Source organism: Durotheca rogersii (assembly GCF_024521655.1).
Source record: "Durotheca rogersii strain YMJ 92031201 chromosome Unknown GGS23scaffold_3, whole genome shotgun sequence".
Taxonomy (NCBI): domain Eukaryota; kingdom Fungi; phylum Ascomycota; class Sordariomycetes; order Xylariales; family Xylariaceae; genus Durotheca; species Durotheca rogersii.
This window is the reverse complement of record NW_026251234.1, coordinates 1,540,427-1,551,700: the sequence shown is the minus strand read 5'-3', so window position 1 is coordinate 1,551,700 and position 11,274 is coordinate 1,540,427. Positions and strand designations below refer to the sequence as shown.

The following is an 11,274-nucleotide window of genomic DNA, read 5'->3' as shown; positions in this document are numbered from 1 at the left end:
CTCAGGAACGCACCATCCGACCGCCAGGGTTAGCGTCTACTCTTCATTTCTCGTCTTCATGTCGTCATGCCCCAACCGGACGTGTTTTTCCGCGGTCGGATTGCATGCTCCCACACCACCACGAACACAAATACAGCTACGAGACAGATGAGAGAAAAGGGGTATGGCCGGCGGCGATCCGGATAGGCCCGTACGCGGGAGCGCACGGAGCCACCCGGGACCCTGAAGATCGCTCGCTCGTCAGGCTAGTGATTCCCCCTCCCTCCGCCACCCCCAACTACTATAACGAGCGGTCGACAGGCGTATCGACTACTATCCAGGCACCCTCTCTCCTCTTTTCAGCGAGGGTGTTTTTTTTCCCCTTCGCCTCTAGCTCCTCCCACCGGCTCGCGGAGGAAGGGGAAGGCGGAAAAGGCCACCTAGGACTAGATCCATACCTACACAACTACCCTACGTAGACGGTGAGCCTCCCAGGACCGAGCGCGTCCGCACACCGACGGGGAAGGGGTGGCAAGGCTTCGTGGGGGGGGGGGGCGTGTTACGCGTGTCTCGTTCCCCCCCGGCCCGCGAATAGCAACGGGCGCGGACTAGACGGCGCCGCCGTGGAACTACCCTGCCCCTATTTCCTGGGCAGCGCCCCGCCTGCATAAACGGCGTCCAGTGCTAGATTCCCTCCCCGTGCGCCGCCGCCTCGCCTCGCCTTGCCCTGCCTTGCCCTGTCTGCGCGCCCCGATGACATCATGCGAGCCAGGCTCGACCCGGGCTAGCATCGACCGGCTCGTCGCCGCCGTCGCTACTAGCTGGGCCCGCGGGACGAAAGCGTCCGGCGCATGTCGAGAGGTAGGTACCTGCCCTAAAGATACCTAGGTAGGAAGTAGGTAGGTAAGTATCTGATCCAGACGTGTGAGATGTCTGTGCGTCAAGGTATGGTTTTGAAAGCGATGTCAATACCTATACCTAGGTAATCCGTGCACTATGAGTTATAGACCAAACAACCAGTGTGGACTGGCGGGACGGCAGGTCGTGTCTCCTATGCCTATATAGTTCCTACTAGCAATGTTATACCTAGCTATCTGATAACTGGGTAGGCATATTTTCTTACCGTAGTACCCGTCCATACCCATGCCGCACTCGTTACTAAACGTAATCATTGCGCAACAAAGACATCGCAGTTGGTGGCGTCGTATACTACCTATATAGAAGTAATTACCTAAGCTGGCATGGTAAACATCCAAAGAATAGCTAGGTGCTACTTGACCGTGTTCCGTGTTTCCCTTCTGTTGCCTTACCACCTTGGTTCGCATCCCCCGGTGGTCGCCCTCATGATCGCGTCCGTATCCCCGCCGGGATCTGGTTTACCTACCTAACAGATGCTCCCCCACCCTGTTTCCATCGATGATACCCCTTCTGTTGCCACCGGCACTCGTCACGAGGCCATCGCCGCGCATCGATCCGGCGGGTCCCTGCGCCTCGGTCTCCGCCTTACACAGCGAGAGGCTCGATGTTCCAGATGCCCTCAGCGTACTCGTTGATGCAGCGGTCGGAGCTGAAGAAGCCCATGCGCGAGACGCTATTGATGCACTTGGCGACCCACGAGTCCTGGTTACGGTACTCGGCGTCGATCATGCGCTGCGTATCGATGTAGGATTGGAAGTCGTCCGACACGAGGTAGTAGTCGCCGTGGTCGCGCACCGCCGATATGAGCGCACGGAAGTCGTCCGGCTTCCCGAACACGCCGTCCGTGATCGCGTCGAACACCTGCGCGAGCCCCTTGTCTATGGGGTGCGTCCCTTCTTCCGCGTACGTGTGCGCGTGCCGCAGGTCCTCCACGTCCTCCGACAGCGTCCCGAACAGGAAGATATTCTCTTGCCCGATCTCTCGTGTGATTTCGATCTGCACCCGGGAGTGAAAAGGGGAGCACGCTCGTTAGCCTCGATTTGGCCCGGGGACCACGAGGTTAGGAGAAGAGAAAAGGAACGGAATAGACTTACGTTGGCACCGTCGCAGGTCCCAATGATCAAACCGCCGTTCAGCACGAATTTCATGTTGCTAGTTCCGGACGCCCTGTTTCAATCGACATCAGCTTACTGCTTCTAGCGGAGGCGAGATGGATATCCAGGCAGACACTCGGAGGTCGTTTCTAGGGAAAACGAGAAAGGAAAAAAAAAGCAAAAGAAAAAACTTACTCGGTTCCGGCAGTGGAGATATGCTCGCTGATGTCGGAGGCGGGGATGATCATTTCGGCCTTGCTAACGTTATAGTCCTCGAGAAAGACGACTTTGAGCAGGTCACCAACATCCGGGTCCTTGTTGACGACCTCGCCGACGCTGTTGACCAGGTGGATGATCTGCTTGGCCATCCAGTAGCCCGGCGCTGCCTTGCCGCCGAAGATAGACACGCGCGGCAGCTGCTTCTTGCGCTCCTCGGGGCTCATCTTCTTAATCTCTAGATACCGGTAGATGACGCCGAAGATGTTGAGCTGCTGCCGCTTGTACTCGTGGATTCGCTTGACCTGCACGTCGAATAGCGCCGACGGGTTGACCGTGACGTCCAGCGTGCTCTTGATGTACTTGGCGAGGCGCACCTTGTTGGCGTACTTGATCTCGGCCCACTCCTTCCGGAATTGCTTGTCGTCAACGACGTGCTCCAGCTTGTTGAGCAGGGTGAGGTCTTTCAGGAAGCTGTAGCCGCCCGTCTTGGTGGCGATCAGGTCCGAGAGGCGGGGGTTCGCCTGGTGTAGCCACCGGCGGGGCGTGACGCCGTTGGTGACGTTGGTGAACTTATCGCTGCCGAAGATCGTGACGAAGTCCTTGAAGATGGTCGTCTGGATGAGGTCTGAGTGAAGCTCCGCCACTCCGTTGACCCGGTGAGAACCGACGACGGCCAAAAATGCCATACGGACCATCTTGGGCTGAGACTCTTCGATGATGGAAACCCGGCGCAGGAGTTCACGGTCAGAGGGGAACCTCTTCTCTACGGACTGGAGGAAGAAGAGATTGATGTCGTAGATGATCTGGAGATGGCGGGGCAGCAGGTGTTGCAACAAACCGACAGGCCACTTCTCAAGGGCCTCCGGCAAGACGGTGTGGTTTGTGTAGCCAAACTTGAGGCGAGGTTAGCGGATGCGAGAGCGGACGGAACTAATCCAGTTCAACCTACAGTCGACGTTACTATCTTCCAGGCCTCGTCCCATTCGAGACCCTCGATATCTATCAAAACCCTCTGGAGCTCCACGACAGCCAGCGTGGGGTGGGTGTCGTTAAGCTGGATCGCGACCTGATCGGGAAACTCCGTCCAGGGGCGCTTCGACTTCTTGAACCGTCGGATGATGTCGTGGAGCGACGCGGCGACCCAGAAGTACTGCTGCTTCAGGCGCAACTCTTTCCCGCGCTCTAGGTTGTCATTCGGGTAGAGGACTGCGCTGATAGTCTCGGCCCGCTGCTGGTCGGCCACCGAGCTCTCGTACTCTCCACTGTTGAACTTCTGGAAGTCGAATTCGCCACTGGCAGCCTTACTAGACCACAACCGTAAGTTGTTGGTGGAGGGCGTGTCGTAACCGGGAATCGGTACGTCGTAAGCCACAGCAGTGACGATTTCGCCGCCCTCCCAGTGAGCTACCTTCTTTCCATTCTCGTCCTGCGCTTTTCGGACACTGCCGTAGAATTGGATCTGTCGTTTGTTTAGTAACGTGGTATGGACCAGGGCACTCTTTTTTTTCCCTTTTTTTTGCTCTTTCTTCGCGGCGACTTACATCTACTGTGACATCGTGCCTCGGAAACTCCCAGGGGTTGAAATCAAGCCAGTAGTCGGGGACCTCTACTTGGTAGCCGTCTATGATCTCCTGCTTGAAGATGCCGTAACGATATCTTAAGCCGTAGCCCCATGCAGGGTAGTTTAACGAGGCAAGACTGTCGAGGAAGCATGCTGCGAGCCGTCCCAGACCTCCATTACCGAGCGCGGCGTCGTGCTCCTGGCTGATGATGTCCTCGATGCGGAATCCTAGGTCGGCAAGACCGTCTACGGCGAAATTAGCATCGCCGAGCGGGGAGCGGAGGGGGTTGCAAAGAATAGTTTCTTATACACACCCTTGGCGACGGCTTTGACGCCGGCGTTGAGCAAGGCATTGTCTAAAGCACGGCCCATGAGGAACTCCAGACTGAGATAGTAGACGCGCTTGGTGTCCTTGAAAGTCTGTCGCTGCTGCGTATTGCTCCATTCCTTGATCAGCCTATCTCTGAGCGCCAAGGCGGCGGCCGAGTACGCGGCCGTCTCGTCGCAGTTGAACATGCTACGAGCAAGGGTAGTCTCGACATGGCGGACAACCTCGGTCTCGAACTCGTCCTTCGTCTTGAAGCCTTTGAATTGGTGCTTGGTCCATACGTCACGTTGGGGTTCGGGGATCGCCGCTACACGTAGGGGAGAATGATCAGTTCCGTTATGTGGGTGCACGGGAGAGGAGCGGGGTCCGAGTCTAGCCGTAAGACGGGGGACGAGTTGCCAGAGGGGGGGGGGGCGGGGGGGGCATATTTACGAACCCTCTACGCTCTTGATGTCGCTGGCACCAAATCCGGTGTATGTGCGCTTATGCTTCGGGCGCGAAACCCCAGCGGGACTCACGGAACCGACAATGTCCACGATGGGAGCCGCCGAAGAAGGCCGGCGTTCCCGGTTTGGTAGACGATGTTCGGTGGAGGCCATTTTCGGGAGCCGTCGGGCTTTTCGATTCGGGGAGAGAGTGTCCGTGCCCAAAGGCGGAACGGGGAGAGCCCGGGAAGAAGGAAGAAGGGGGAAAACTAGGCAAAAGAAGACTTGAGCAGGTAAAAGATGGGGATGCTAACGAGACCCGTCTGTTTTCTCCTTATTAGGTACTTATACGCAGACTTGACGCAGCATGGACCGGCTGGCACAATAGGCAATGGCGGCGCCGGCTTCTCACCTATGAGGGGCTCGGGTAGCTGAGGTAGTTAAAGAAACGATGGGCGAGCTGCTGCTTGCGAGGGTGGCGGATGAGGGGGTGGGTCGTCGACAGAGGGAGCTGGGAGCTGGAGGGGAGGATGAGAGGGGGGGGTCTGGATTGGGTGAGCTTTGGTGAGCTCCGTGGAAGTTCCTGGCCTAAGAGAGAGGACCGCGGGGTAGGACAACGGTGACTGGGAACCTCTCCTCTCGACACTCAACACACACGCAAAGTCTCTCTCTCCGTGGCCGTCTGTTCGTCTGGCAGAGGTTGGGGTCTGGACGGTTAGGTATCAATGGGGATCGAAAGGACGCAAGCCAGACAAAGACCTGTCCGCGAGGGGGGGGGACAAATAAAGGGCAGCGGCCGAGACGGCGCACTTTGCGGGTGGATACGAAGGGAGGCAGAGAGGGGAAGTCGAGGTTAGAGAGGCAGGGAAAAACATGCCACTGGGCGAGCACGATGACGACGATTGGCTTGTGAGAGCTGCAAGCTGCTCTACAACGAGAAGCGCTCACATCTTCGCCAATGGCGTGGGAGTAGGGCCGAGATACCAGGGAGCTACCTCTCCGCCAACTAATTGCGATTAGGCATAGTCAGCTCTACGAAGGCCTAACAGCGCCGGCCGGGCCTGATTCCTACCTTACTACACGGCATGGATCGACCCGGACCTGGGCTTCGCCAGCAGCCGGCCTCTCTGACGACGTGCCGACGTGCCGACGGAGGGTAAGCATCTAACCTACCTAGACATTGTATAAGAGAGAGGTTAAGAGGTCCCACCTAGAGGTAAGGAAGAGGGAAGAGAGGAGCGGAGAGGGAGATCCGGATAGAGCAAGAAAGAGAGGCAAGGCAGCCAGCTACTTGCTGGGCTACCTACCTACCTAGTATCCCTCTAGGTACTCTAGAGGTACCCACCCACCTGTAGGTAGAGGAGGCATATAGAATAAGTTCCATTGCGTTAGGGCCGGCTAGGCTTACGAGCTACGCAGTCGATGACTTTTACGTCGCGTTGTTGGACCGGCAGAGGCTAGAACCGGCCCTCAGACACGCCACCTCCCCAGTAGCGCGTGGGCCATCGGTCCAGCTCGCTGCGAACCTATGCAAGCCCGTCGACGTCGACGGCTTAGCCTGCCCGCCCACCAAGACACACATAACCGCCGGCGCCTGATAGGGCTTTGGTGGGAAAGGGTCCCCATGTTGGGCTCGGCCGCGACGCATCGCCCGTGCCGCGATGCCCACCGCCCACGGCTACTTGCGTCCGGTGTGCCCCCGCCGTCTAGGATGCGCACTCCAGCCAGCCAAGCACCGGCGACAATAAATCATGCTGTGTATCCGCCAGGGTCGGCGGGGTAGGGAGGCAATTTCTGGAGAGTTGAGGATCGGGAGAGGCGAATAGGAAGAGGGGTGGCCGCGGTACGTCATATCTGTCGACGAGCCGAACCCCGCCAGACGCAGCAGCCCCTCACCTCCCCTCCTCTCATCACGATTCTCGTCACGATGCGATAAACCTGGTTGGGTCTGCGACATGCATCCGCCCAACCCTACATGTGCATAACGCATTAGGTGCCATCAAGCTCAGAGCTTTCTTTCGTCGTATTGTTACATATACCTACTCACGGGAAGCCAGCGAAGATACTAGGTACTACGTAGCCTAAGGTATTGTAAGAGGCACTAAGGTATGCTCATACGTGCTTCCTAACCTCCCCGCGGAACCTCATACACAGGTACCTGGGGGTAAGGAAACCAAATTCATCTTAATAGCCTTGGGTAACGCCACCCCGTTTCGAAATGTGTCGGCGGCTCCGGTATGGGGACAGGTAGCAGCGCCGGTATGGGGGGCACATGCCCTATGCCCGCCTACCAGGCCCCGTTTCCGACGTTACCCACCTGCCGCTACCACCGTGGCGGCTTTGTTATGCTTGCTTGCTTGGCTACGCCCTCGCGGCAGAAACCTATAGGTATGTCACGTCGCGTCCTTCCCTCCTCCGGCCTCCCTCCCTACCTCCCTACCTACCTACTGCCACCGTAGCAGCAGCAGCACCGCCAGCTCGACAGCAACACCACCAGAAAGTGGCGGCAGCTGCAGCAAAGATGCCTCACACCTCCTCCTCGCCTTTAGGCGTGGTCTCTCAGGCGTGCTGCAGTAACCCCAAATAAAGTCCACGCATGAATCGCTACCCACGCATACCCGTTGCCATTACGCGAGAATATGTACGCGTATGAAGATGCGAGCATATCGTTGGTAGAGGGGCCGACCCACGGGGACAGCAGCTTTTTGCGTGCCCCTCCTCCCACGCCTCGTCCGCCTGCCACGACCACCCCCTGCTCTCCGCCGTCCACTCCTGAGCCGCCGACGCTCAGATCGGTATGCCTTATCTGCCTGGACACCGGCGCTCGGCGCCACCTGTCTACCCGTCCAGGGCCCGATCTAGGAGGAAACCCGATGCTGTACATATACCGGCTGTACGTGTACGTCTATGTATGTATGTATGTATGTATGTATGTATGTATGTATGTATGTATGTATGTATGTATGTATGTATGTATGTATGTAGGTATGTGGTACATATGCATCCGTCGCGAAAGGGAGGATTCGATGCTTCCATGTCCACCAAAAAAAATCGGGGAGACAGGAAAAAGAGAAGGAGGAACAGAGAAAGAAAGAAAGATACCTAGGTATGCCATGCGATACCCGGCGACGGCGAACGATGCGCAAGTCTGGTTCTACTACAAGAAAGGGGTCGGGGCAGCCCGGCGACGGATAACCAGTCTACGGAAATGAGAGCGAACGTTGGGTTGATGGGTCCTGGCGTTGGTGCACGAGTGATAATTTCGGGGCTACCGAGCCCCTATGGCTCTACCTCACGCATCTCGTTCACTCGTCGTCAAAGATCCGGACGACGATTTCGTGCATGCAATACCTACATACGTATCCACAATAGGCATGCGTTGCTTACGAATGCCGCCCGCGGGTCGCCTGTCTCTCCGGCACCCTCGTCGCCGAAATACAACGGCGGCGCCGTCCAACGGCTAAATAAAATAGACCCACCCCCGCGAGGCCGTATCTCATTGCGTATCTAACGTAGCTCATATACAGTATTCGTGGTATCCATCAGCTTCAGTATCGATTACATCTCGAAGACACCGTCGAGGTTGTCTGTCGCCTTTTGCATCGTAATTAGGTACCTAGGTAGCTATCTCACAGAACTGGAGCCAACCAGGGGCTACATACGGCACCTGCTTTGCGGACTTCGTCTGAGCGAGCCAATGCCTAGGTAGCGTTCCCCTGCCCTTCGTCCATACCATATCGAATGTGATATGTATCGGGCTCTCGATCGAATATTGGGCAGCATCTTCCAACCGGGAATATGAATCATCCCCCCTGCCGAAACTCTCTAGCCGGTGTCTCTAGCCGGTGTATTTTTCTCTGCCTTGTGATCCCGTGTCGTGCCCACATGCCGCGAAGGCACCGAAACCCGTGAGATTGGAGCTCCCAACGCCTTGCCAAAAAAAAAAACACCCCCCCCCTCCTTATTTATCAAAAAGGACAGCTGCAAGGTCCCTGCCAAAAACTCCTTCCCAATGCTTTTGTAATTATCGCCTCGGGCTAAGGCAAAGGGTGTCCCCCTCGGGGGGGTGTCGGAACAGGAGGCGAAATCACAATATGCCAGAGTCTTTAAGTGCATTATTGAGTATCGTTTCTTTCACCGCCGCGAATACTAAGCGAATATTGGAGGTATCGGTTGCTTGGGTCAGGCTTAGGCAGTGCTGTTAGTAGCCGACACAAACGGGACCCTCAGTTGGACCGAGAGACTTACTGTGGGTATAGGTTGAGGTGAGCTCTGTTGACCTGGTTGAATCGCCAGAGCAGGTACTTGGCGGCCTTATTGACATCGTTGCCGCCCGAATAGTCTGGGAAGTAGTTCCCCAACGGCGACTTGGGAAGCTTCACTTTGAAAATGTCGACCTTGTTCAAGAATAATATGATGCTCGTTCTCATGAACCATCGCGAGTTAACGACGGAGTCGAAAAGGAGTAGACTCTCCATCATCCGATTCTACCCCCAGCGTTAGCGAACCCCGATACCGCTCCCTAAGCATGCCCCGAGGCTTACCTGGCTACTCTCTTCGAGGAGCACTTGGTCGTACTCGCTAAGCGCCACGCAGAATATGATGGACGTCACGTTCTCGAAGCAGTGAATCCACTTCTTCCGCTCGCTCCGTTGGCCACCGACATCAAACATGCTAGACGCACAAAGTCAGAAATCATAGCAGGCCGAGTCGCGTCGCGCTACACTACTTACTGGATGCTAAGTGCGCCCATCTGGAACCGAGTCTCGTAGATGCCTGTCGTCTTTGTTCTAGCGCGAAGGACATCCATCTCGTTCGGTAGATAGTCGGGGGCGCATATTCGCGACGCCTCGTCAAAGAAGCTGCCTCGTCGTCAGTACGAGAGTCTGCGTCGAGAAAAGCCGTTACTCACTATTCCGCCGAGTCCATCAGGTAAAATTCGGTAGAGTGTTGCATGAGCCGCTCAACGCAGGGGTCGTGCCATAGAGCCTGCACAGCGGTGGCAACTTTCTGTTCGATGAGAGCCGTAGGACCCGATTCCACGGTATAACCCAACAGGTACTCGCATAATTCCTTAGCTTCTGGGGTGCTTGCTTCGATATCGAATTGGTCCATCCCGATGATGACGGCTCTCGCACATTCGACCAAGTTCTTGAAGACCGTCGCGCGGTAGTTGTATAGCTCATCCTCCGAGTAGCCTTTGAGGTGGATGATCTTCATCTGTTTGACGATAGTCGACTTCCCACTTTCGCCGGATCCTAAGGGGTCGCGCTCGTTAGTACCTTGTCGCACGGCCAGTTCGACTTATATTCAGCATTGGCTCACCAAGCAACAGGATCTTGCATTCTCGCCGCAGCCTCCTCGAGTCCTCGTCGAGCGCCCGGTCGATAGCTTGACTTCGTTTTTTCTGCTCCTCCTCCTCCTTATTGGAGCTCATGCATGCTCCCATCATGGATGGCAACGTTGTTTGAGTTGTCTCGGGGTGGCCCGGGGTTGGTATAAGGGGCAGGCCGGTGCTCGGAAGCTCCTACCGGCGTTCTGCAAGCTGACGGTGACGAGCCTAGGCGATTAGAAACAGAGACCGTCTATAGGCATATTCTGCTGTCCAAATTTGGTCGGCTCTGGCCACGGTATATTTCTGCGCGGCTTTTCTCGTTCCAACTGGCCGGGGGGGGGGGGGGGGGGGGGGGGGTTGAGGGAAGATCGGTAGAGTTGCGAATGCGGGCCCTCTGTTTGGCGAAGCTTAGATGGTTGCTGCTGACCGCGATGTTTAATGTCAAGATGCAGCACCGGCTGACGGTTTCAAGGTCGTCCAGTTAGCCAGAGACGGCGTTACTTCCTTTGCGATAATCGGAGAATTCAGTCGGAAGTTGTCGTGAGATATGACGAAATGGATTGACCGAGTATCTAAGATAGGTAGGTGAATTAGCGTCCCAGGTAGCTCCGCGACTGATGACCGGACCGAAATGGACTGTGAACTGGAGATCCCATCCACGGATGACCGGTTCAACCTCGAAGCGAGGGTGTGCAGTGCAGCCAAGAGACGCGATTCGGCAGGGTAATTAAGATGGGAGTCCAAGTATAGAAATGGTAATGAGAGACGAGCAGGACGAAGTAAAGCGAGGTGAAGTTAGGAAAGATCAAGCAAGGGGAGGTGAGTGAGTGAGAGGTGTGAGGGTACAGAATCCGCTGGTCCGAGCGAGCGACCTTACACGCCCTCGATAGACCTTAGACGAGTTCGAGAAGGAGTCGGAGATCAATTTCTCTCCCCTGGCACGAATGTTTCTGATTCCAACCCTGCCTCCACGCTACCGACCAGGTTCCGACCCACGGACCTATATATGACTTGTTTTTCGTGCTTCTTGCTTAATGTGTGTGTGTGTGTGTGTGTGTGTGTGTGTGTGTGTGTGTGTGTGTGTGTGACGACGTAATGGAGTGAGGGGAGGGAGAGGGGGGGAGTATGCCAGGGAAATCTGCGGGTAGGCGTACAATGCGATGGTCTCGACCTCCCAGCTAGAGGGAGACAGCGGCTGCAAGATAGAGGCGGGAAGAAGGAGAGGGAAAGGGGAAGTGAAACAACGTACACACACAACGACGATATTTGGGAAGGGGGAGAAATTGGGAGGACCAGGAAAGCGTTACACTCTTTATGTATAATAGTGCAATATCGCAGTCTTCAAACAGAGGTGAAGTAAATACGCGTGTGTGGGTAGGCGTGTATGCACATGCAGGTATGTGTATATGTATGTA

At 56.1% G+C, this 11,274-nt stretch overlaps 3 protein-coding genes across 3 annotated transcripts; all 3 read right to left on the bottom strand.

The window, feature by feature from the left end:
- Positions 1-1,482: 1,482 nt before the first annotated feature.
- Positions 1,483-4,698, bottom strand: GGS23DRAFT_593509 (glycosyltransferase family 35 protein; the record flags this gene model as incomplete). The annotated part of the gene is made up of 7 exons (XM_051518042.1): positions 1,483-1,893; positions 1,992-2,064; positions 2,187-3,103; positions 3,160-3,669; positions 3,752-4,017; positions 4,086-4,406; positions 4,536-4,698. The coding sequence occupies 7 exons, from the start codon at positions 4,696-4,698 to the stop codon at positions 1,483-1,485; spliced, it is 2,661 nt and encodes an 886-aa protein (XP_051375485.1).
- A 109-nt stretch (positions 4,699-4,807) lies between these two features.
- GGS23DRAFT_288453 (uncharacterized protein) lies at positions 4,808-5,880 on the bottom strand. The gene is made up of 4 exons (XM_051512617.1): positions 5,597-5,880; positions 5,149-5,530; positions 4,937-5,083; positions 4,808-4,847 (listed from the first exon to the last, which is right to left on the bottom strand). Exons 1-3 carry the CDS (start codon positions 5,686-5,688, stop codon positions 4,937-4,939), a joined length of 621 nt encoding a protein of 206 aa, XP_051375484.1. The 5' UTR covers positions 5,689-5,880; the 3' UTR covers positions 4,808-4,847.
- A 2,116-nt stretch (positions 5,881-7,996) lies between these two features.
- Positions 7,997-10,192, bottom strand: GGS23DRAFT_552011 (G protein alpha subunit). Its single transcript, XM_051515378.1, has 6 exons — positions 9,850-10,192; positions 9,437-9,782; positions 9,258-9,386; positions 9,069-9,198; positions 8,773-9,011; positions 7,997-8,711 (listed from the first exon to the last, which is right to left on the bottom strand). Exons 1-6 carry the CDS (start codon positions 9,974-9,976, stop codon positions 8,612-8,614), a joined length of 1,071 nt encoding a protein of 356 aa, XP_051375483.1. The 5' UTR covers positions 9,977-10,192; the 3' UTR covers positions 7,997-8,611.
- Between the last annotated feature and the right edge of the window lie 1,082 nt (positions 10,193-11,274).

What these genes read in the sequence shown, in the direction of transcription:
- GGS23DRAFT_288453 (XM_051512617.1), bottom strand. Translation starts at nt 5,688, where the DNA reads ATGCTTACCCTCCGTCGGCACGTCGGCACGTCGTCAGAGAGGCCGGCT. An exon ending in GATCCATGCCGTGTAGTAAG is followed by an intron (nt 5,531 to 5,596) that starts GTAGGAATCAGG and finishes AATCGCAATTAG; the next exon opens with TTGGCGGAGAGGTAGCTCCC. An exon ending in GTCGAGAGGAGAGGTTCCCA is followed by an intron (nt 5,084 to 5,148) that starts GTCACCGTTGTC and finishes AGCTCACCAAAG; the next exon opens with CTCACCCAATCCAGACCCCC.
- GGS23DRAFT_552011 (XM_051515378.1), bottom strand. Translation starts at nt 9,976, where the DNA reads ATGATGGGAGCATGCATGAGCTCCAATAAGGAGGAGGAGGAGCAGAAA. An exon ending in ATGGGCGCACTTAGCATCCA is followed by an intron (nt 9,199 to 9,257) that starts GTAAGTAGTGTA and finishes TTGTGCGTCTAG; the next exon opens with CATGTTTGATGTCGGTGGCC. An exon ending in TCCTCGAAGAGAGTAGCCAG is followed by an intron (nt 9,012 to 9,068) that starts GTAAGCCTCGGG and finishes CGCTGGGGGTAG; the next exon opens with AATCGGATGATGGAGAGTCT.